Source organism: Pteronotus mesoamericanus, unplaced genomic scaffold, assembly GCF_021234165.1.
Source record: "Pteronotus mesoamericanus isolate MK-2021 breed Mesoamerican mustached bat unplaced genomic scaffold, CSHL_Meso_final scaffold_651, whole genome shotgun sequence".
Classification (NCBI taxonomy): domain Eukaryota; kingdom Metazoa; phylum Chordata; class Mammalia; order Chiroptera; family Mormoopidae; genus Pteronotus; species Pteronotus mesoamericanus.
The window spans coordinates 30,552,465-30,578,479 of record NW_026555325.1 but is presented as its reverse complement, the minus strand read 5'-3'; the positions used below and the strand labels follow the sequence as shown (position 1 = coordinate 30,578,479).

The 26,015-nt window shown below is 37.9% G+C and overlaps 1 protein-coding gene and 1 non-coding gene across 2 annotated transcripts in view; both read left to right on the top strand.

Annotated features, from left to right (window-relative positions):
- The window catches only part of LRP2 (LDL receptor related protein 2), a 195,359-nt gene that overhangs the window by 112,622 nt on the left and 56,722 nt on the right, over positions 1-26,015 (top strand). Inside the window, exons 35-47 of the mRNA XM_054562744.1 lie at positions 3,300-3,477; positions 4,867-5,080; positions 6,175-6,414; positions 10,908-11,096; positions 12,733-13,653; positions 13,773-13,938; positions 14,264-14,422; positions 15,690-15,979; positions 16,770-16,973; positions 17,880-18,122; positions 21,269-21,394; positions 22,490-22,609; positions 24,582-24,713. Coding sequence (XP_054418719.1) covers positions 3,300-3,477; positions 4,867-5,080; positions 6,175-6,414; positions 10,908-11,096; positions 12,733-13,653; positions 13,773-13,938; positions 14,264-14,422; positions 15,690-15,979; positions 16,770-16,973; positions 17,880-18,122; positions 21,269-21,394; positions 22,490-22,609; positions 24,582-24,713 — 3,182 coding nt within the window. The remainder of the gene's footprint in view (positions 1-3,299; positions 3,478-4,866; positions 5,081-6,174; positions 6,415-10,907; positions 11,097-12,732; positions 13,654-13,772; positions 13,939-14,263; positions 14,423-15,689; positions 15,980-16,769; positions 16,974-17,879; positions 18,123-21,268; positions 21,395-22,489; positions 22,610-24,581; positions 24,714-26,015) is intronic.
- LOC129061968 (small nucleolar RNA U13) lies at positions 16,120-16,222 on the top strand. The gene has a single exon (XR_008528219.1). It is a non-coding gene; the product is annotated as a small nucleolar RNA U13 (small nucleolar RNA).

Sequence of the window (26,015 nt, the reverse complement as noted above, 5' to 3'; positions counted from 1 at the left end):
TTGAAATAGACCTTGAGGGATGAAAAGGCTTCCTGTAGGCGGAAAGTGGTTGCATTTGGGGAACGGTACTTGAGGCCAGCTGAGCACTGACGGTGCAGAAGCATGGTGGTGCATGCGGAGAGCTGGAAGCAGAGCCTTAGAGTAGGGGCCAGTTGACCAGAAGGGAGATACGGCAGATAAGGAAGGCGATTTGGGGATAAACCACGGAGAGCTTTAATGTCATGCTGAGGAGTTGCACTTGATTCTTTAGAGAAATAAGAAGGTAGCAGGGAATTTGGAGAAAGGTAGCGATGGAACCAAATCTGTATTTTAGAAATGATTGGTCAGGATCAGAGTGGAAGAGGCCAAAGGCAGGGAGAACAGGAGAAAATGAACTTAATGATATGGACTGGACTCCTGTGGCCTGTTTGATCAGTAATTTCACTTTATACTGTATTATAAACTAGAATAATAAATTACAAGGTATGAGCATTGAGTTTTTAAGAAAACAGTTAATCTCACACCAAGTGCAATTTGACCTTCTGTTTGACAGTCAGCAGATTCTCAGGCCTGGGAGGGGACTGAGGGAGAATTACCTCTCTGCTTCAAGTAAGGGTGATTTACCAATCAATCTCAATTCTTAAAGGATACTAAAAGCAAACATTTTATTCCATGATTGGTGACTTGTCCTAATTTTCAGTTATTTTTTCTGAAAGGACCATCTTAAAGTTCCACTTTTGAAACTCAAGCTCATGCATTATTCATTTTTCATTCATCAAACATTTATTTACTGTGCTACTATTGGGTGGTCTATTAGTTAGGATCAGTAAACTATTAAAACAAAATCTAAAATATATAATGGCTCAAAGAAAATAGAAGTTTATTAGTTTATTTGTCTTTCCTTGGGGCAGTGGAGTTTGGGCAGAAGGTGGGAGAAGCTCTGTTACACAGTCACTCAGGGACCCAGCCTGATGGGGTCTTCACTAGGGGACTTTCAAGGTGGTCCTGGGTGTTGACACCTTTTGAGCAGTAAAGGGAAGAGCATTCAGGAATGTGCTGTGTAGTTTTTATGGACAAGGCCTACAAGTAGTGCACACTACTCCTGCTCACCTTCCTTTGATTAGAATTCAGTCACATGGTCACAGCTAACTGCAAGGAAACCAGGACATGTAGTCCAGCTTTTTGCCAAGAAAGAAGAGGAAGACATTGATTTTGGCGAGTGAAAGCATTCTCTGCCAAAGTTGGGGGTATATGTGTTGATACAAAGGTTATTAAAGATATAATATAACTTCATTAACCTCAAAACAATTTATAGCTTAGTATATTTGATGAGTCCTGTGCTTTAATACCAATAATCCAGGTGTCTATGTGACTAAGCCATAAGAGAGGCTAAAATATTTTGAATGAGAGTTCTGCAGAGAGAAATTTTAGGCTTAATGGAGGTGATGCTATTTGGACTGAATCTTAAGAAATACATAGAATTTTACTACGTAGAGCTGGCTTTAAAGATATCTTACATTCTCTGAAGGAAGGAAAGTCAAGAGCAGGAGCCAAAAACGGAGACATGTTTTGGTAACTAAGAGCAGCCCAGTTGGATTGGGAGGCAATAATTTTTTAGAGAAATAGGAGGAAGAAACAGTAGAAAGAATCATAGATATAATGTTTTGGATGCTCAGTGAAGAAGTGTTGAGAAAGTTATCAATGTTATTGAATCAGTTGCTGAAGAAAAATACTTTGTGGATGATCACTAATGAAGGGTTGAGTTGCTGATGACATTAGAGAGATGTTCATTGGAGGTATAAAAAAGTTAAAGAGTGAAAGGAAGGTGAAGAAGTATGGCCACTCTCTTTAAGAGTTTGGTATTGAAAATTTAGAAAAGGTAAATGTGTGTAGATCAAAATGTAACATTTTAGAATAGGGATATCTGAGCATATTTTTAAGAGCAGACGAAAAATCGATGGTTAAATAACTGATTGAGAGTGAAAATTATGAGCTAGGAATTAGTAGGAACAACTTTGAAAGAGCTGATAAGGAGAACATTATATGGTCAGCTAGGGACGGTTGTTCTCAGTTAAGGTTGGGTCTTAAACTTTTAGTCCACTCAGAATTCAGAAGAGTTCTGTGACTTTGTTCAGCAAACTTTTGGTAGCTTGGAATGGGGGAAGAGAAAGCAAATAATGATAGGAATACAGGGTTAGTGATTAGCAAGGTAGGCCTAGTAGGAGATCAAGAGAATAATTAAGAATGTTGTTAAAACGGTTACATAAGAGGTCCAGGAAGAGAAGGGCTGTAGGTTTGGGGGCTCTTGCAAATTTTAAGGGAACAAAAGCTTCCATAGGAGAAATAAAATAAGAGAAGGGATGAGATGGGAGAGTTTGTCAAGGCAGAGAATTTCAGAGTTTGAGAAGTTAGACAGAGAGAAGACTTGAAGATGACTTTCATAGGATGGGTATATTGGATTGGTGATGGAAGAGGTATGCAAATAAAGATAATTGGAATCAAGGAGTTTGAAGACTTGTGAGGGAAGAGTGTAAGATAATTGTTTATTGTGGCTATAGCAGGAGAGGAGATGAAAAGAAACTAAAACTTGGAGTCAAGTCTAAGAGTATGCCTTCAGTGGAAATGGAAGGCAACCATTCATATATTTTGATAAAAACTTTCATCTTTAAGGATTTGGCAATTCTCCATGGTGACTGAGTCTAGTTCATTGTGAAATGGAAAGGTAGGAAAAAGTTGTGTATCTTGCTATCAGCACACCAATGGGATTCCATCATCAGAAAAATGTACTCATTTTTTCCTCCTGTTTTGTTGCATTTTTCATCAAAGAAATCAGATTAGATAAGAAAATAGCTGGTCTTGTGGGAGATGATGATTTTGATAATTAAGTAAGAAGCCTGGGAAATGAGCAGAGAGGTACATGACAACTTTTTCATTAGCTTTGTCTTTCCCAGTGTGCTGGGCAGAATGTGATTGAAAGGGACTGACTGTTGATGTAGGTTCCTGCTTAGTCATAAGCTTTCCACCTGCTTGACCAAGTTAAAGGATCACCCACCAATGTTAGATGATACCCTCCTGGTTTAGATAACACTTCAAATGACCTCTACCCCGATAATAACTAGGAAATATATAGACATTGACACTGGTTAAATACTCAACATTGTATTTTTAAAAAGTATTGATGAATCAGGCTTTCTACATTGAATTGTGTTTATCTTGAGGACAAGGAATACACATTATCTTTTAAATATTTAAATAAGAGATGCCATTAATTCTAATCCACCTTCTGTTTCATTAAATGTTAATATTTTCCATGTTTGCAGGAAACTGTACTGGTCAGACCAAGGAACTGACAGTGGGGTTCCTGCCAAGATAGCAAGTGCTAACATGGACGGCACGTCTCTAAGGACCCTCTTTACTGGAGACCTTGAACACCTAGAGTTTCTTACTCTTGACATCGAGGATCAGAAACTCTACTGGGCAGTCACCAGCAGGGGAGTGGTATGAGCAGCCCTTTAGTCTGTCGGTCTTCATTGCTGATCCTGTGGGGCTGATTTGGATTGTTCTGAGTCGTCTGGGATGTGTGCAATGATGAGAAAGCTCTTGACAACCCGCTATGATTTCTGCATATAACTTAGCATGACCCACACACTACTCACCATCTCCCTCCCTTCCTATTTCTACTTCTGTTCTGCCCTCTTGTGTCTGTGAGCTTGTTAGTGGTGCGACTCTCCGTCTTTTCTCTAAGGCTAGAACCTCATATTTCTCCTTCACTCTCGTAACCATGTCCTAACTTAATCCTCATAAAATCCTTGTCATCTGCCTCTTTCCTCAGTTCCAGCCTTTTCCTGCCACCTCCATCCTTCTGAGCCACTTCTCCCTAGCCTTGGGTAGACCATGGCCCTTATTACTGGACCTGCTTCCATGATGGAGACAAGTTGTCTTCATGAAAATCACAACCATAAGGTTTGATCACTGCTCAGCCTAGAACCCTGGCCTACCGGAGTAGCGCCACACATTTCAGCTGAGTTTGGTTATCTGTAATCTGCTCTAGATTACTCCCTCAGCAGCTGCCTTCCAACCTTATCTTCTGGAACTCCTGTCAGTTTCTAAGGCACAACCTGCTCTTGCAGCTGCTGGGTTCTCTTGCCCATTGAGGCAGGGGCCCAGACCTCATTTGTCTCTCTTGCCAGTTACTCAGCTCAGATCCTGGCACAGGGGAGGCACTTGAAGAATGTCTTGGGAGTGAAATCAGACCAGTGACAAATGTATTTGAACAATAAAAAAAAAAAAAAAAAAAAATCAGATCAGCTATGTCTACATTTTGTTTTTCTTCCAGAAGCTGACCACTTGTCATTTCCCAATAGGAACTTCATTCTTGGGTGTCTTTTCAAGTTTACCAAGTCATTTTGACTAAGGCTTATTAACTGTTCTCTATACCATCACGAACTTTTGCCCCACCAGTCTTGCTGTCTTCTGTGATTGTATGGGACATGCCTCCAATCCCCACTGCAGAAATTGTTGATGATGTTAGATGCAGGGTTGTCAACTCTTGTGTAATGGCCCACAGCTGGACATATTTAAGGAGACTTTAATTGTGTATCTTTGACCAGACTGTTGCATGCAGAGATGAAAAAGGGTTAGTTCCCATTTATTCACCATGCCACCTGAGAAAGTTGATTGACTGACTTTTAGCTTCATTATCAATGAAATGGGCACGATGACATTTGCCTGACCTACTGCTCAGTGTAGTTGTGATTATCAGTCAGAAAATAGATACAAAAAATCTTTGTAAAGGATAGAGGGCTGCGCAAATGTCAGATATATTAGTTTTAAATGCTTCTCTCATTTCACTATGAATTAGTCAATAACAAAATTCTGATCTTTTAGATTGAAAGAGGAAATGTGGATGGTACAAGTCGAATGGTCCTGGTAAACTATCTTTCCCACCCCTGGGGAATTGCTGTCTACGGTTCCTTCCTCTATTATACTGATGAGCATTATGAGGTCATTGAAAGAGTTGACAAGGCCACTGGGGCCAACAAAGTAGTCTTGCGAGATAATACTCCAAATCTAAGGGGACTTCGAGTTTACCATAAACACAGTAAGTATTTGTCACTGAAACATACACATTCACGGATGTACAATGTATATTCACATCTACACACTTAGGTATAAACCTGTGCCCACATACAGACCTATGTACATATGCATGGATGCAAATTGAAATTACTCAAAATATTTTTAAAATGATAACTATGTCGTAAGCATGGCTAAGTGTCAGAGACTAAGCTGGCACCTGAAAGGCCAGGTTGACTTCAGAGTGATCTTATTTCCATTCTTCTCCCATCACTTTAAAGTCCTCACTTTGCTTTCCTTCGCAGCACTCTCTGACATATTATCTATTGGTTTATTGCCTGGGTTTCTAATTAGTTAGAATGTAACCTTCATAAGGACAGTCATTTTGTCTGCATTGTTTCTTGCTCTCTACCCAGTAACTACAATACTTTGCTCAGTAAATATTAATTGCATGACTTCTGGGAAAATGTAAAAGGATAGAATTTTTCATCTTAAAAGGAATACTATTAGATGTTGCCTGTTTCAGCATATTTTTGTGAAATAGTCTAATTTTTGTTTTGTCTCCTTTAAATTAACTTTATGATCTATAGATTATTTTTATAGTTTTGACATATTTTATAGCTTTTACTCTCAAAAATTAGCAAACAATTTGTTTGCTGTCCTATAATTTAGGTTGTTACTGGTTTTATTTTTATTGCCTGTGAATAAAACCTTTAAATAGTCTTATTTAATATATTTTATAACAAGTGCCCATCATATCATTGATCATGCATTTAAACTGATATAATTTTAATTGCCAGTGCATAGGCAAAGAGGGCCAAAAAAAAAAAAGATTAGAATTTGTATACTGACCTCCCTAATTCTTGCATGATTTGTGGAAGAAATACAATAGATGCTCCATCTTCTATTGTATAATAGCTACGGTCCTCTTTTCGTAACTTTAGGTGTTAGTTGTATAAGCCCTAGTTTTTCAAGTACTGTTTTTAGGTTGTTAACTCAGATACCATGTTTTGTTATTAATTTTATAATGAATTACTTGGTGACCCAATTTTAAAAGTTTGAGATGGAGAGGCAAGTAGGTAGGGTCAAGCGTTACAAACTGATTTTGATTTCATTTAGGTTCTGCCGAATCCTCAAATGGCTGTAGCAACAACGTGAATGCCTGTCAGCAGATTTGCCTGCCTGTACCAGGTGGACTGTTCTCATGTGCCTGTGCCACTGGATTTAAAGTCAATCCTGATAATCGGACCTGCTCTCCATATAGCTCTTTCATTGTGGTTTCGATGCTGTCTGCAATCAGAGGCTTTAGCCTGGAATTGTCAGATCATTCAGAAGCCATGGTGCCAGTGGCTGGCCAAGGTATGCCCACTCTGCTCTAAGTCAGATTTGACTCTGTCTGGTGCCAAGTTGAAATCCTTGGTGCTGTGTCAAGCATTTCTCTGTGTTTGAATTCAGCACACAATGAAGCTTGTCTTTCTCTTTAAATGAACTGAGTCAGCCTCAAGTGGTTCTCAAACTTTAGTGTGCATCGGAATTGGAGGGCTTTTAAAACACAGATCTGGGTCCTGTGTGCAGATTTTCTGATTTAGTAGGCTGGGGTAAGTCATTCCTAACAAGTTGCCAGGGCATGCTGACATTGCTGGTCTATGAACCACAGTGAGAAGGGCAGGCCTAAGCAACACAGCATGAGACTGAAAGAAATCCTAGAGTTGGTGGTCAGAAGAACTGTACCCTACTTCTGAGTACTAATGGAAATTTAGGGTAGAGAGTATGCTACTATTTAGGATAGTAATGAAATAGTCCCAAATCTTATTTATTAATATATGTTTGATGAGTTGAAATAAATGAGTTGACATTATTAATCTCTCCTTAATCATATTTTGCAACACGTTAGGCATACATACCATAAATGTATAAAATGGTCATTTGCTTCCTGGATGAGCAAGAGGTTTCTAGGTGTATGTATATTACTATAAGAGGAACAAAGTGTTTAGTAACATCAAAAGGAGTATGCCACAGGCTAATGATAGAGATAAAAGGTAGAAAGAGAAGAAAAAAAGGATGAAGGGAATAAAGCTTTGGTGTAGAAATGGTCAGAAAAGGCAGAGAAGTGTTTGGTGAAAGGTGTCAGTGTTCTGGTGCCACACGTGCTCCTGCTTCATGGCCACGTTCACATGTACTTGCGACACAGCATTGCTTTTTCATATCTAAAAAGGCATGCATCTAAATTACCATCTTGTAAAGATATTATAAAATTCACAATTTTTTATGCCCAACTTTTAAAAAAGTATATATTATTGATTATGCTATTATAGTTGTCGCAGTTTTTTCCCCTTTGCCCCCCTCCACCCAGTAGCACCCTTCCCTTCAGCAGTCTCCCCCTTAGTTCATGTCCATGGATCGTGCATGTAAGTTTTTTGGTTTCTCCATTTCCTATACTGTTCTTAACACCCCTCCTGTCTATGTTGTACCTACCAATTTTGTTTCTTAATCCCTTCACCCCCCCCCCCGCCCCCGCCCTGCCCCCGCCACTGGCCCCTTTACCTTCCCAGCTGATAATGCTCCAAATGATCTCCATATCTATGATTCTGTTCCTGTTCTGGTTGTTTGCTTAATTTGTTTTTTTAGATTCAGTGGTTGATAGTTGTGAGTTTGTTGCCCTTTTAATGTTCGTAGTTTTTATCTTTTTTTTCTTAAATGGTAAGTCCCTGAAACATTTCAGTTAATAATGGTTTGGTGATAATGAATTTCTTTAGCTTTACCTTGTCTGGGAAGCACTTTATCTGCCCCCGCATTCTAAATGGTAGCTTTGCTGGATAGAGTAACCTGGGTTGTAGGTCCTTGCTTTTCATCACTTTGAATACTTCTTGCCAGTCCCTTCTTGCCTGCAAAGTTTCTTTTGAGAAATCAGCCGATAATCTTATGGGTATTCCTTTGTAGATAATGCTCTGCTTTTCTCTTGCTGCTTTTAAGATTCTTGATCTTTAACCTTTGGCATTTTAACTATGATGTGTCTTGGTGTGTTCTTCTTTTGCCCCAACTTATTTGGGACTCTCTAAGCTTCCTGGACTTGTCTATTCCCTTTGCCAAATTAATGAAGTTTTCTTTCATGATTTTTTTCAAGTAAGTTTTCAATGTTTTGCTCTTCCTTTTCTCCTTCTGTTATCCCTATGATTTGGATGCTGGTATGTTTGGAGATGCCCCAGAGGCTTCTTATAGTATCCTTGTTTTTTTGAATTCTTGTTTCTTCTTGCTATTCTGGTTGAATGCTTATTTATTCCTTATGTTCCAAATCATTCATTTGAATCCTGGCTTCCTCCTCTTCACTCTTGGTTCCCTGTAGATTTTTCTTTACTTTTCTTAGTGTAACGTTCATTTCTTCCTTTATGTTGTTGCCACACTCAGTGAGCTCTTTGAGCATCTTGATCACCAGTGTTTTGAACTCTGCCTCTGATAGGTTGATTATCTCTGTTTTGTTTAGTTCTTTTTCTGGGGTTTTGTTCTGTTTTACATTTGGGCCATATTTCTTTGTCTCCTTAATTTGGCAGCTTCCCTGTTTTTGTTTCTGCGTATTGGATAGGGCTGCTTTGACTTCTGTCTTAGTAGCATGGCTTATTGTAGAAAAGGCACCTGTAAATTGTGTGGGGCAAAGCCTTAGGAAATCACCAGGGTGGGGCACTCCACTTCACTACTTTGTGGCTGTCTGTGGGGAGAGGACCCAGGGAGGGGACAGGGTCACTACTTGGCTTCTGGAGGATTGCCTGGCATTTGACCAATTTCCAGGCCCTTTACCCGCTCCCTGTATGTGACTGGCACCCTTCCAGCTGTTGCCCTGGTGCTGAATCCCAGAGTGGGTGGGTTTGCATACATTCTAAGATGGTGTGGGCCCTTTAAGCAAGAGTTTCTTGCAAATCTGGCAGTTTCTTCTACTGCCCCAACCCCCACTGATTTTTGCAGCTAGAAGTTATGGGGATTTATCTCCCAGCTCTGGAACCCTGGGCTGTATGGTCTGGCCTGGAGCTGGGATCACTCGCTCCCAAGGTATCCCTCCCGATTTTTATCCTCCACACATGAATATGGGACCATCCCTTCTGCTTCCACTGCCACCTCTCTGGTCCACACCACATCTCCACCCCTCCTACCGCTCCGGATTAATGTGGCTTTTTAAAATCCTTGGATGTCAGACTTCCGTACAGTTTGATTTTCTGCCAGTTCTAGGTGTTATTTGTTTTGAGGTTTAGTTGTAATTGCCTCTGTGGTTGCTTGAGGAGACGAGGCATGTCTACCTACACCTCCATCCTGACTGTCCTCCCAACTTTTCTTTGAAAAATTTCAAATGCAGAAAAATTGAAAGCTATGGTTAACACTCTTATACTCTTACCTAGACTCAACAGTTGTTAACATTTCACATTTGCTGTCTTTGTGTGTATGTTTGCATGGAAAATGATAAAATAATTAATAAATAATACAAGAATGAAGTTTGTGTTTCATGTACTCACAACTATAAACCTACTTTTACCCTACCCTGTACATATCCATACGTTTTTAATGAACTTTTTGGAAATACTTGCAGATATCATGATACTTCATCCCTATAAACTTTAACATGCAGTTCCTAAGGACGTTATCATCTAATATTCATATTTATATTTCTCTAATTTGTCTCAGAAAATTTGTTAAAGCTGTTGTGTTCCAGCCAAGATCTAATCAGGAGTCATGCATCGTATTTGGAGTGTCTCTTCAGTTTCTTTTGATCTGCAGTAGTCACCCTGGTTTTTTGTTTTGTTTCTTGTGGTTATGACATTGATTTTTTAAAAAAATAAGTTTATTTTTTTTTTTTTTTGGAAAAGACAGATCAATTGTCTTTTAGAACCTCAAGTTGTGGATTTGTCTGATTATTTTCTTTTTGTATCATCTAACATGTTATTCAATTTATATGTTGCTTTTCCCATGAAATGAAAGTTAAGTCTAATTGTTTGATTAGATTGAAATCAAACACATTTGGCAAGAATACCTCATAGGTGATGCTAGGCACTTGATATGTGATCTTATTAAGAAGAACATGATGTCAGCTTGTTCCCCTCTTAGTGATACTTAAACTTGATCACTTAGTTAAGGTGGTGAATATGAAATCCCTGCCTTTTAAAGGTATATTTTTCCCTTTGAAATTTGTGAGAAAATTTTGGTGTCACACTTTGGCACCCTATGAATATCTTGTTTCCCTTTTGCCTTTTCCTATCAGTTTTAGCAGCCACTGATGATCCTTGTCTGAAATGATTATTTAATTAGGATTGAAAATGGTGATTTTCTTATTCTACCATTTCTTCTACCTCTGTTAGATAATATTCTTTTAGGAGAGCTGTCCTATTTATGCAATTAAAGTTTTTAAAAAATTATTTTCACTGTGGACTTAAAATTTTATTTATTTTTAATTCAATGTGTTATAAATCACTTAGCATACTTACTCTTCTGGTGCTCCAGTTGATCCATGTTGACCAGGGAGAACCTCTTGAAGTGGCTGCCTGTGTTCTTTTGACATGATCCCATTAGTGTTTGAGGACTTCTTTGCTTCTTGGTATAGTACGATGTTCCAGGTTCACCTCATACCTTCCTGTCCCAAAATTATAATCAGCCATTTCTTCAGCCAGTGCTTCTTATTATGGGAAATGTGAGAAACCAAGGTATGGGTGGTAGGTATGCTCTTTGCAAATGGGAAACAAATAGTTTTATTTTGTAATGGGGCATAGGCAGAGCAGGGGGTTCAAAATGAGGGTTTGAGAGGAAGGGCAGATATTTACAGATTCTAATTCCAGCTGGAGCCTTGTTTAGTGATCTTTTCTTAAACGTTCCAGGACGAAATGCACTGCATGTGGATGTCGATGTATCGTCTGGCTTTATTTATTGGTGTGATTTTAGCATCTCTGAGAAATCTTACAATGCAATCCGTAGAATCAAACCAGATGGGTCTGGTTTTACAAACATCATTACACATGGGATTGGAGAAAATGGAGTGCGGGGTATTGCAGTGGACTGGGTAGCAGGTAGGTAAGCTGTATAACAATTTTATTATGTTTATTTGTGTGTTTGTATCTCCATCATCTTATTTTATGCTAGAAACTTTAGTCTAACATTATATATATGCTACAGATCTGCATTTCTGATATTAAAATATAATGTAATACATGAAATGGCAAGTATTTTAAAGCTGAACAATTTTAGTCAGTAAACTCTTTGCTTCCTCTTGTTAAATTATGAAGCTTTTTTGAATAAGTACTTCCTCTATTGTACTTCTATTAAAATGCGTGACTCAATATTATATTGACTTAGTTGTATTGGTTCAATACTTAATTTTGAAATATCACTCATTTTTAATGATACACTGAGAATTAAATGTATTATAATTTTTGGAATACAGTACCATCATATAAGAAGAGGTATCACAGAGTGTTATCTAGCTTGATGAGTAGACATCACATAGATTTATTAAAGTGTATTATAAAAATCCAGGTACTATAATAAGAGTCCATTGCAAATAGTAAATATAGTATATGGTTAGATAAGGCTTTAATTGGGTTCCTAGCTCTCATTCCTGATTATGAATTTACTATGCCATTACTGAGGGTAGAGTTAAAGCAGGGGTCAGAAGTCTGTGTCCTATGGTCCAAATGTGGCACACTGCCTGTTGTATTTAAGTTTTCCTGGAACACAGCTACGCCCATTTGTTTATGTATTGTTTATGGCTGTTTTTATGTTACAGTGGCAGAGATGAATACTTGTAAAAAACCTCATGCCCTGCAAAGCCCCAAATATTTACTATTAACAAGCCTTTTGAGAAAAAGTTTGCCAACCCTGGATTAAAGGATTGGAATATACTGATAGTCCAATTAGAGATAGGTAATGAAAAGAGTATATTAGTAATATTCCATACTGGCCTGATTTCTGTAGAGCAGGATTGAGTCAGATATAGGAACAAAGTAGATGTGTCTTGGTAGGTAGTTTAACAAAAGACTTCCAACTACGTGGAATCAATTTGGGATCACTTTTCACTATAGTCTTCAAATCATTGTCTTTTTCCCTTGCATTCACAGTGATCTATAATGTCCAAAGGCAAACACACTTTTGTTCTGGTGGCTTTAGAAGGTTCGTGGAATGACTACATCTGGACTAGTTAGGAAAACTAGAACAAGACCTCATATTAATGCAAAGCACAATGAGCATTGATGATACTGATCAACAACCGGAGATCCTGATCCCTCTTTGCTACTTTTCTTCGTGTTGTAGTTCTTTGTGTTGTAGTAGAAGTCATACCATGATGATATGTAGATATTTAGATGACATTTAGCGTCTTTAAAGGTGCCAGTGTTCAACATTCAGGTAGAAAAAGAAGGACATTCTTGGGAAAAAACCTTTGAGTAAAAAGTGGGTTCTGACATTTGCTGAATTCTAATGTGCTTTAGAAGCCAAATATAGGCACATTCTATTTAAATTTGAAGAAACAGCCTCTTTAGATCCTGAGTAAATATTTATTTTCCTAAGTCTAAACTGGGACATTTATTATCTTGGAAAAGAAAATAGGTACTGAACCAAACCTCAACCTTAAATATTTTGTTCTGAATATCCTCTTTTTTATTCTTGCTTTCCCATTTATGAGCATGCTCTTTTATTTTTTTCCTGCAGACAATCTTTATTTCATCAATGCCTTTGAGTCTGAAACACTAATAGAAGTTCTGCGGATCAATACCACCTACCGCCGTGTTCTCCTTAGAGTCATAGTGGATATGCCCAGGGATGTTGTTGTAGACCCCAAGAACAGATACCTCTTCTGGGCTGACTATGGGCAAAACCCAAAGATTGAACGATCTTTTCTTGACTGCACCAATCGGACTGTGCTTGTGTCAGAGGGCGTTGTCACACCACGGGGCTTAGGAATGGACCACAAAAATAGCTATATTTATTGGGTCGATGATACTTTAGATGTAATTTCAAGGATTGATATTGAGGGAAAGGAATTGAAAGTGATTCGTTATGGCAGTCGCTACCCAACTCCTTATGCCATCACTGTTTTTGGAAGTTCTATCATATGGGTAGACAGAAATTTAAAAAAAATCTTCCAGGCCAGCAAGGAACCAGGGAACACAGAACCGCCAGCAGTGATAAGGGACAATATCAATTGGCTGAGGGATGTGACTGTCTTTGACCAGAGTGTCCAGCCCCGGTCAGCAGCTGAGGTCAACAACAACCCTTGCTTGGAAAATAATGGTGGATGCTCTCATCTCTGCTTTGCTTTCCCTGGATTACACACCCCAAACTGTAGCTGTGTTTTTGGGACCCTGGACCATGATGGCAAGAGCTGCACCATTACAAAAGAAAATTTCCTCATCTTTGCCTTGGAGAACTCCTTGGGAAGCTTACACTTGGATCCCGAAGACCACAGCCTACCTTTCCAAGCAATAAGTGTGGGAGGACATGTCATGGCCCTTGACTATGACAGCCTAAATAACCGAATTTACTTCACACAAAATTTAGAAGCTAGACATGGCCAGATTTCCTATGTGAACCTGGATGCAAGGATCAGTTCTCCCATTGTCATTGTTTCAGGTAAGTCCACTCCAGGTATGGCTTACTTTGGACACAGTGGGATCAACACGTAGATGACCAGATGATTCTCAAATGCATATGAGACTCTAATGTGTGTGTGTTTGTTGGTGAATGTCCAGATATAGGGACAACTGATGGCATTGCTTTTGACTGGATCAATAGAAGAATTTATTACAGTGACTACACCAACCAGACGATTAACTCCATGGCTGAGGATGGGTCTAAGCGTGCTGTGATAGCCCACGTTACAAAGCCAAGAGCAATTGTGTTAGATCCTTGTGGAGGGTATGCCTTCATCTTCTTGGTTATATTTCCATCTGCTTATTGCTGAAGGGAGAGGGGCCTGAAGTTATTTTATGTTCATGAGGGTCAACACTTTATGGACTTCTAACACTGTAGTTACTGATTCAAGGGTGAAAGAGCATAAGTGAATTTACTTGGGAAGGAGCTCATGTTGATGCTAGAAATGTTGGCAGCACACTAGGAAATCAATGCTCTGAGTCAGTAAATCCCCTGTGGGCATGTTGTGTGGGTGGGAGTCATTCCCTTTCAAGTAAAGGTTATGAAGTTAATTGTGATGAATTAATTATGACTCCTTTTGAATGATTAGGTATATCTACTGGAGTTCCTGGGGTACTAATGCCAAAATCGAGAGAGCCACAGTGGGAGGAAACTTCCAGGAACCCGTTGTGAACAGCAGCCTGGTCTGGCCCTGTGGGCTCACTGTGGACCACGAGGAAGACCTTCTCTACTGGGCAGATGCTAGTTTGTATGTGTCTTTGGTCATTCGTGTAGGTGCAGATAAGAAGAGTGCTTTCCACTTAGAAAGGAGAGAGATTTGCATAATGGAATGAAAATATGATATGTCGAATAGACATGACCAAAATGTAGAATCACAGTTTTAGGAACTATACCCTTGGTGGATGTACCTGTGAAAGTTGATGTATGTTAAGAGGTTGGATAATCATAAACTAAAAGGCATTAAAGATGCATTACCAGATGAATTACATTTCAACTATAATTACAAATGTAATCACTTAACCTGTAATCTGCAGCAGCGGTCCCCAATTTTTTTTGGCACCACTTCCTTCTTCAAGGAAGACAACTTTTCCACAGGGGGATGGGGGGTGGGAGTAAGAGGTAGAACTCAGGTGGCTTTGCTCACTCACCTGCCGCTCACCTCCTGCTGTGCTGCCTGGTTTCTAAGGCCATGGATGGGTACCGGTCTGCTGCCTGGGGATTGGGGTCCCCTGATCTACAGGATGCATGCAACTACCATAAAATGTGAATGATTTTAAAATATACTGATAATAAGTTTTATCTGGGCTTTAGTGTTTAATGTCCTATAAAAATGTTTTCCTTTAGTCTTGACTTTGGTTACCTCCCGAAATACATTCTTCTTGAGCTAGCGTCTTCTCAATTTCATTGTTTCCTTACTTTGTCAACTCTAATTTTATATGTAACTTCTCCAAGTACCCCTGAAATTACTCACATTTCTATCATCCTAATGGATTAGTTGAAGAGATGAGATGATTGTGTTTATTATGGCTGGTATCTACATGTCAGGAATCTTAATTTTTCTTGATTATTATTTTATGTTTTTGGGCCTGTGACACTGAGTACCTAACAACCTGATCTTTTCTTCATTTTCTCATTTAAAACAAAATACCTCAAGGTACTTGATAAATGACAAATTTAAAAATTTGTTAAGAGAGTAGGAAGGGAAATAGAATTAACATTTCATTGTATTGTTTTATAATATTCTCATGTTACTCATGTAAGCCTGGTCCCTTTTATAGGATTACTTGTAGATTATATTAATATTTAGAAATCAGTGATTTATACAGGCCATTGCTTGATAAGCAAATTAAGAGCCCTCATTACCAGAAGAAATATGACTTGTTGGCATATACTCCACTTGAAAAGAAAGTTGGGGGCTTGTGCAATGCAATGGTTAGACCCAGGCAATGTGTTGCCCATTGAGGAACTTACTCCTTCTGGATTCCAGCATTTTTTTTTTTTAAACTTTGTTTTAGGCGCAAAATTGAACGCAGCACTCTAAGGGGCATGGAGCGTGAGGTCATTGTCAGCACAATCTTCCGTCCTTTTGGCTTGACTGTCAATGGCCAGTATATTTACTGGACTGAGTGGTTCACGAAAAAAATTTACCGAGCCAACAAATATGATGGATCAGGTCAGACCGCAATGACCACGAGTTTTCCATTCCGGCTTATGAGTATTCGTGTTGTTGTGAAGGACCAGCCACAGCAGTGTAGCAATCCTTGCGACCAGTTTAACGGGGGCTGCAGCCATATTTGCGCACCAGGTAAGGCATTCCCCGTGAAGATAGAATCAAGGAGAATAATAATAATGATGACAACTTAGGGAAGGCGGAGGGAATATTCAGCTCTAACAGGAGAATAGTTCTCGACTTGAGGGTAATTAAAAATATGGATTTTTGGGGAGATCCCTTTGTGGTTCATAAGTGTGATGACTGGGTGTTCATGCTCTTGTGTGAGATATACTCCCTCAAACCTTGTTAGGATGTTGACACAGTACCTCTCTGATGTGGGAAATAATGGATTTGGGAGTCTCTATGTTGAGAGGAAGGCTTTGATATTTTTTTTTCTATTTGATAAGATTTCTTATAAATGCATTTTTAATTCAAGTTTTATGGAGGTAGAAAGATAGGGGTTTGAGATTTAATTCTTCCACTTAGGAGGTATTATCTATAGTTTGAAATATTTCTGATGATATGATGTGTGATATGTGCTTCATAGTGGGTTTTATTGAGAACAACGAATTCATAGGAAGAGGTGACTTTTAATACTGTTGCTTTGCAGATTTTGCTGAGAAGGCAGACGCATTGTAATTGTGGCAGTGTAGATGAGAAGTTGTTCAGAGATGGGGGTGAATTAGCCACATTTACTAATCGGTGGTAGTTCTTGATGGCAAAATGACGCAGACTAACATTGAAATGTTGATGGGAGTAGTCTTCGTGGCTTGGCTTACAGCACATTTAATAGAGAGGATGTTGCCAAGTGCTATTCTAGGGGAGAAAATATGAATGTTTGCTACACAAATCTTTTGCTTTCCCTGGGCCTACCTTTCTTCAGGTCCAAATGGTGCTGAGTGTCAGTGTCCACAGGAGGGACGCTGGTATCTGGCCAACAACAATAAGCACTGCATTGTGGACAACGGTATACGGTGTGTTGGTTCCAATTTCACCTGCCTCAATGGGCGCTGCATCCCAGATCAGTGGAAATGTGACAACAGAAATGACTGTGGTGACAATAGTGATGAGCTCGAAAGTGTTTGTGGTGAGTTGGACTCTTGGAACTTCTGGTAGACACTAATGTTGTCTTATGCAAGTGTTTGGCATAGAATGCTCCTGCGTGTGAATAGGTATTCCATCTATGCCTAAGCATCGTATTAGAACTCAAAAGTGTTTCCTCTGAGAAGCCAGACTGTGTTTCTCTAAACCACATATAAGTTGGTATATATGCCATGTAATAGTTTCATTAGGAAGCCCCTCTGAAGTGGCCAAAAGCAAAAGTGCGGAATTAAAATCCTGGCTATGCCATTTACACAATCTGTATAGCCCTGGGAGAGTTACTTAACCTCTCTGAGCCTCAGACATCTCACCTGTAAAATGGAGTTATTACTAGGATTCTTGGGAGGCATAAGAGAAACAATATAAAAAACACAGCATAAGGCTTGATGCATGTTAAATATGACTTAATATAGGACTAAGGGCTCCAATAGGTGATTATTATCATTTTATTAATTTAAGTAGCAGAAAGACCATTAATTCAGTCGTTTTATTGAAATCACTCCCAGAATACAGGCTGCATCTGAATGGGGTAAGTAAAACACAGCAGACTGTTTTAGAATGTTCCTAGGTTATTTACCTTTTTCCAGTAGACTCTGCAAAGAAACTGTATTTACCTGCTTTTCTGTGATTGAGATGATAAACAGAGTGACTTCATTTGCTTAAAATACTTGCATTGTTAGAAAAAGGATATATCATATTTTGCTTAATCTAACTTTGCTTTAATCTAACACCTTGCTTAAAATGTTATCTCACTTTGCATGCAGCCCATTTTGCAGCCATTTTTTGCCTTGGAAGGTAAACTCTCAGTGTCTATTCTAATGGATTGTATCTTTTGAGAAATTAGAGTGATGCTTAAATCAAGAGGTTTCTTCAATGTTTTTTTCCTCCATAGCGTTTCACACCTGCCGTTCGACAGCCTTCACCTGTAATAATGGGAGATGCGTCCCCTATCGTTATCGCTGTGATCACCAGAATGACTGCGGTGACAACAGTGATGAGGAGGGCTGCCAGTTCAGTGAGTGTAATGCCACCAGGGAATTTACTTGCGGTAATAAAAGGTGCATACCTCTTGAGTTTGTCTGCAATGGTGTAAACAACTGCCATGATAACGATGCCTCAGATGAGAAAAATTGCCGTAAGTTCATCTTAAGTACTTATTGTGCTTTGGGGTCTGAAGTCTTGGATCATGGGTTTTCTGAAAAACATAGCACTAAGTGTTCATCCAAAACATATATTTCATTTAATATATTTTACTAAATGATTTTTAGAAACAACTCTACTTAACATTTGAATTATTTGCCTAAATGTATGGGCCCATACAACTGTTGGCTATTTTAACCTTAAATATCTTATCTTTGGTTTATGTATCTGCCAGATTAAAAGTTCACTTGACACAATATCTGATTGTTTTGAAGCTTTACCAATAGCTACTGACAAAAGAGTTATTGCATAAATGTTTTGTGGTTAATGTTTGTTGAGCAAAAAGCTATACAGTACGGTGTTGACTGAAACGATTTGTCTTTTTAGTTTTTCTGATAAGTTGCTTTATAGTTAATTGATTTTTCTAAAAGGTCTGGGATTTGCACTTTAGCATCTTGTGAAAACAAGAGAGCAGTGTAGGTCCAAATATATTTTTATTGTAGATATATTTACATGCTCTGTTGCTTTTGTAGGTAGAGTTACATAAAATATTTATTTAGATGTGCTTTAAAAAATAACTTTTCTTATGAAAAATTTAAAATATACACCAAAGCAGGAATAATAGTATAATATACCAATCATCCAGTTTCAACATTTATCGACAAATGGCCAATCTGTCTCATCTATCTCCCTCGACTTTTTCTGAGTATTTTAAAGTAACTCCCAGACATGCATATCATTGATAAAGACATTTTGAAAGACAACTACCATGCTATTATAATACCTAGCAAAATCAACAATACTTAATATCTTCCAGTATTAAGTCCATATTCAAATTTTGTCACTTATCCCCAAAATGTATTTTTACAGTTGCTCTATTCAAATTAAGATTCAGACAAGGTCTACAGATTGATCTTGATTGTTATAAATCTTTATTGCTTTTTATGCCACAACGGTTCCCACTTTAAAAAAAAAATACCCTTGATTCATCTTGCGGAATGTCCTACATTCTGGATTTGACTAGTTGCATAATTGAGTTATTTCATTTGTTATTTTATTTCTGTTATTTCTTACTAACTGGAATTTAGACCTAGAGTTTTGAATATATTAGGTTTAATTCTTTGGGTAGAATACTACATAGGTGAAATTGTATTTTTCCTCTTGCATCACATCACAAGGCACATAATGCTTGGTTGTTCTGCTTTAGGTGATTATAAAATTAATTAGTGAATTTAGGAGTCAGTCTGAATCTTCCCTTAGGAACTTCCCATCCACCATTTACCCAGTGGCTTAAACATCCATAAATGGTTTTTCCATAAATCCATTATTTCAAAATAGGCATTTTTAAATTCTCTTATTCCTTCCACATTTATTAGCTGAAGGTCCATAAAGAAGAAGCTCTTATCAACTATTTTGTTAACCTAAATTACAAGTCAGCAGGATAAATGCTTGATTCTTTCCCTATATGTGTCAGTTCTCAGTGAAATGAGTTGGTGAGCAACAAGCAATAAGGTTTTGTTTTTAGTATTGTATTAAACTCATAGATTTTCACATAATTTTTGAGTTTTAATACTGTGAATTCTTTTTTTTTAAAAGATTTTATGTGTTTATTTTTAGAGAGAGGGGAAAGGAGGGAGAAAGAGAGGGAGAGAAACATCAATGTGTGGTTGCTTCTCATGCGCCCCCTACTGGGGACCTGGCCCACAACCTAGGCATGTGCCCTGACTAGGAATCGAACCAGTGACACTTTGGTTCACAGACTGGCACTCAGTCTACTGAGCCATACCAGCCAGGGCAGTAATTTATTATTTTTGGTGTTCAATTTTCCAATCTCAGGCCAGCAGGAGCCCTGTTCAGTTGGCTCCTCTGTTATTTTGACATGGCCTATTCAGTCCTCTGTAGCTTAGATTTATACATTCCTGCCTCAGACTTCGACGTAACCACTTATCCAAGGAGACTTTGTTCCTTTGTGGTATTTAAAAGTTACTATGGCATTGGAGTACCTTACTTCTGTTTGGCTTTCATTGCTTCTAGGCGTTTTCAGTGGACAGAGGTAGGAAGCACTTTTTTTTAGGGAAAAAAATATATATCAGCATTTCCCATTTTAATTTAAGATTATAGGTGTTTTACTCAGATTTTATAATCACGTCTCTTCCTTCTCTAAGCTAAAAATCTTGATTTCTAATATATTAGCATAATGACTTACTTGCTTTATTCTAATATAATTTTAAAATGCCCACACAAACAATACTACTACCAATAAATCTACTAAGTGTAGTTTAAGACTTTAGGTCCTTCGTGTTCTCAGATTATATCCCTCTAGTGATATACAGTCAAAATCCTGGTTTTAAAGACGTTTGAATTTTTTTCTCTGTATGGTTATGCTTATCAACTTGATTCACCATTAACTTTATTTGTTATTATTTCCAAATTTAGGAATTGCTTTTCTTTTTTTATTTTTAGTTTGTTTTTATTTACTCAAACCAATATACATGGTTTTAAAGTCAAATTTATTTGACAAGGTACATTAACAGAAGCCTTACATCCTGTCTTCTCTATCCTGACCCTTCCATATTATTCTCAATCTCTCCATAGGGGTGACATTTTCATTACTTTTTTATTATTGCTGTTGTTAATTGAAACATATCTGTCTCTCTGTGTTTCCACACCCACATTCACAGACACACACACCATTGTTTTTCTTACATAGAAGATAGTCTACTGTTTTGAATTGTGCTTTCTTACTGTTAACATATCCTGGAGCTCAAAGAATCATTCTTTATTAATATATAGATATCTTCTTAATTCCTTTTTATAGCTACATATTACTCCATTGTGTGGATATACCATAGTTTATTTAACCAAAAGTTGGGGCTCTTGCTGATGCTATTAAATAATGAAAATGATTTAAAGTGCAAAGCAAGCCTCCCTATCTCTCCATGTGGTTTTGGCTGGAAATACCTTTTTTCTCTAGAATCTGTGGTATAACTTAAGTGCCATGAATCATGCCTCTGTAATAACTTTGAAAATGACTCCCTTCTGGTGGTTCAAATTCTGCAATAAATCCATTAACATGGATGTTCTTTGTGGTGTATGTGTGGTGGATATGTTCCAAATGTGTATCTGGTTGTCTTTTTCAAGCTGATCGCACTTGCCAGTCTGGATTCACAAAGTGTCAGTCTACAAATATTTGTATTCTTCGCTCTTACTTGTGTGACGGAGACAATGACTGTGGAGATATGAGTGACGAAAACCCCACTTTTTGCGGTAATATAAACCTGCTTCTCTTTCTGTGGTTCCAGGGAGACATACCTTCAGTTAATACACAGATATATAGCCTGGGTGTTCGGGCAAATTTTAATTTGTCATTCTAATTGACCTTGTAAGTAGATGCAGTAGGCAATTACTTTAGGATGTGATTAGAGGGGCATTAAGAAACCCCTCCTCTCTGTTCCCTGGCTGGAGGCCTGGCTCCAAACAGTTCCTGCAGAGACCTGCCCTGGTACGTAACCTCCCCCAATTGCAGAGCCATTTCTCCCAGAGTTGAAGGCCTTTTGTCTTCAGGAACTCCAGGCAAAATTTGCACATTATGCCCTTACATTTACTCCTACTATGATTATAGTGACCATTAGTAATGGAAAAAATTTTTCTAATTTTAAATATGTTTATATTTCAGAAACCCTCACTTCATGTTTAGCAATTTGGTTCAGTCAAGCAATTTCTTGTATTTGTAGTTCAAATTAAAAGGCCTTTCTTAAGCTTGATAACTTTGAGGCTATTACTGTAAATAGATACATGATTTAAGAATTTATAATTGTCACCAGGCCAGACTGCAGTTCAAGAGCAGGAGTCAGTTGTACTAGCAGCAACAAGAAGAAGCAGAATTCAGATGCAGCCATCAGCCAAGGACATACAGATTGGAGCTACTGCTTATAGTTTAGGAAATTCTGCTTCCTTAGCAGTTTTTTTTTTCCCTTGGAAAGTTATCAGATATCATGGGCCAAAGCTAGTTAAATCTTGTATACCAGAAGAATGGTAAGATTTGATTATTTCAATATAATTTATTTTATTTTATGTTATAACATAGAAGCAAGAAAAGAAGGTATTTCCAACAAATAGAATTTATTTTGGAATTTATGGAATCTAGGAAAAAATATTCCAGAAAATTGGGGCTGCATTGTTTGCTTTCTCTTTCCCCCATATTCCTTCCTCTTCATGGAAAGGGAATATACAAAATTCCATTTGCCAGGCCTGGGTCTTCCTTTTTTGACAACTATTTATTCACTCCAGAGAGACAGGCGCATTGTGGAAACAAGCTGGTGTTTTGCTCATGGGTTTTACCTTCTTTCCCTCCCCCCACAGCCGCTCACACGTGCAGCAACAATGAGTTCCACTGTACTTCTGGGCCCTGTATTCCTGGCCATTGGTATTGTGATCAAGAAAGAGATTGTCTTGATGGCTCTGATGAACCTGCTACTTGTGGTAAGAGAGTGAGCCAGCATGAAAAGCACTAGGATGCAGCTAGAGAAACTCTTCCAGCTGCTTCAAACCAGGACGGTCATGGCTGCTGAATGTTTGCACTCCTCCCTGCTGCCACTTTCAGCTGAGATGCTGAAACCTCTCAGCAGACATTCATTAAAAATGCGTTAGTGCAGAGCACAGTGTGGGCTGTTAACAGGATATGGAGGTTGCTGACTGATGCTGATGAAATGAGATTATTTTGGTGACGCATCTGATATGGTGCCTGGCTTGTAGAAATCAATAATTTTGATTGACTTTGAATTGGCTGAGGTCCGACCGGTAAGAATGTGGGAGGATACAAAAGCGATCAGGACCATCACATCCGTGAGCCAGGGGTATATTATGGGCACACATCCTCTTCCTCTTCTGCCTGTTTGCCAGCTCTCATGCTGTCTGAGCCTTCCGAGAAATTCTGGGGACCCTTCTGTATTCCTGGGGATGTTTATGCTTGTTTGTATATTTGGAGGCTGCTATTTACATTTGCAAATTCTAATCTATATCCATGCACTTTTTTTTACATAATTATAAAAATACAAAGATCAAATCTTTTAAATTGATTTTGATATTTTATCTGTCAGATCATTTTGCTATATAGCAGTCAGCAAACTATGGCAATGGGCCAACTTCCTGTCTTTATAAAAAAGTTTTATTATTGTAGAATGTGGCCACATTTTGTCTATAATTGCTTTTGTGTTATAATGGCAGGGTCAAGTTGGTGAGACAAAGGGCATGTGATCTACAAGCCTAAAATATTTACTAGCCAGTTAAGAGAAAGTTTGCTGACCCTTGTTATATTGTCTTTATACTCGTTTTTAATAGCCCTATAATATTCCACTGATTATCATTGAGTTAATTACCTCTATTTTAAGCATTTAGATTGCTTATAGTTTTCCTTTATTATAAATATCACTGTAACAAATACCATCATATATAAAACTTTTTATTTTGTGGATGTATTCTTAGGACCATTTGCATAGTTTTATAGCTGAATTCAGAGGATTTCCTATTCCTATTTTCTCTCAGATTTAAATTCAGTGACTTAACAGTTGGAGAGTAATAATTTGAAGCTTTTTGCCAAGTTATTTTTCCCCCTATGCTGAAAGTTTTGTAGAAAACAAAGGGTGCATAGTGTTTTAAGGATCCATAAATGGAATAATGTGGTAGAATAGTATTAGAAATTGGTTTAAATATTTGAACTATTGGTTAAAATATGTGAAGAATATATAGTTTCCATATCTATGGGAACCAAAGTCATAGTAATAGCAATTTGTACCAACTGCCTGACATTTAAATGAAGATAAACACAAAGTCTATATATCAATACATCCTCACAATAGGCAGTGGTATTATTTTAAAGAAATAATAAGATGCATATAAAAGTAAAATTTCCATTTCTTCACCTTTAATACTCCCACTCTCCAAAGATAATCACAATTAAATGTGGACATCTTCCTACATTTATCTACATATCCTGATAATTTTTAGAACACAAATGTATACATATTTTCTGCCATTTGCCCCCCAATTTTTTTTTCCCACTGAACAACATCTTTTCAACATCTTTGTGTGTATGATTTGGGAAGATTTTTGTGGCCTAGATTTCTTGAAGTGGTATTGCTGTTTCAAAAAAGATGCCTCTTCAAAAGGCTGTATCTGCCTGCACTCCTTTTTACCAGCTTATAAAAAGTCCCATTTCTTCTTACTGTTACCCTTGTGCTGTTTTTTTTTTGTAGATAAAATTAAATTTTCTTTTGCCTTAGGCTCGTATTGGCATCCCTGGTTTATGGGTCCCTGGTTAGTAGTAACATATGGGGATATGATTCAAGAATTTGCATCAATGTTCTAGACAACCCATGCTGTAGCAGGCTTCTCTCATGATTTTTGGACTGCAAACGTTCTTTTCAACAAGAGTACTTTTTATTTTTGTTTTCAGTGTACAGTGAGTCAACATGCCTAAGTGATGAGTTCAAGTGTGACAATGGGAGGTGCATCCAAGCGGACTGGATCTGTGATGGTGACAATGACTGCGGAGACATGAGTGATGAGGATGAAAGACACCACTGTGGTAAGGGAAACCAGTTAATTCCTCTACAGAGTCACATCCAGGGACACTCACTAGATTCATTTTTCTGTTTTTGGAGAGTATGATTCAGGTGGACTCCTTAAGTGAATGCGCACTGATAGAGAGTTATCTTTACTTTTCCACTCTGGAATCATTTGCTATTATGTACTTAAGTGCCTTTAAATGATGAAAAGCGGTTTTAAATTTTATTTTCTTTCTCTTCTATTTAGCTGAGAGAAATAATGTCCCACATTTCTAGGGCAGATAAAGAGAATTCAGTTGGCCACAATTAACATTAACAGCCGCTTTAATGGTGTAACGATTAGTTATGCCTCCAGTTTTATCTATTACCTTAGAGCTGGGATTTGGAGAAGGGTTATTGAATAGACTATGGAACGCCATTTTCCATTCCCAACAGAGCATTACTAACTCTTACTGTCTCAGAAAAGCATCTTTCCATGGGAGAATAATAAAAACAAAGGCTCCCTGATGGTTGCATTTGATCATAACCCTACATATCAATGATTTTAGTGGTCCAAAGCTCCACATATTTTCCATCCCCTGAAATGGGTGGCGGGCAGCTGCACAAACATGCACTTTTCTCCCACCTGCAACATGTACTTTTCTCCCACTTCCTTTTACCAAGACCCTCGTTTCTTTGTCTCCTATTCACCCACAATGAGATTAAGTAAAATACCTGTTCTTTTATTCTGGGACGTTGTATAATTATATCTCATCTCTTTCCTAACAGTGTCATGGTTTCTGGTAACTCTTCTTGATGTATGTTCCTTCCATATGCCCTATTTCTACTTAGGGTGGTACCTGTAATGTAGTTTTAAAAAGTACTAAATTTGGGGGAAAAAAGACCTAGGCTTGACGCCCTAGCTCTTTGAAAAGTCCTGTTGCTTTTAGCCATCTAGTCAACCATTCTGAGTTTCAATTTTCTCATCTGGAGAATTTGCATTAGAGTACCTGTCTCACATGTGTTTGTGTGGTTACACTTTGAAAACTAAAAAATGTTACCAAATGTAAGGCATTTTGGGGCATCCAATGAACAAAATTAGGAGTATTTTTCTGAAGCCCTAAGGGAAAAATATCATCTTAATTTTATAGAAAACCAAGTGATGTTTTTGCTATGTTTATTTCTTCTGAAAAAATCCAAGGTCCAAAGCAATTACAGTGGAATTTTTGGAGGTATTTTTATTGTGACCTGTGATTACCATAATCGATTTTTTTTAGCCCGTTTTCTCATTTCCTTTCACTGCTCAGACTACTAAGTAACATAAAGCAAGAGAAATAATGGGC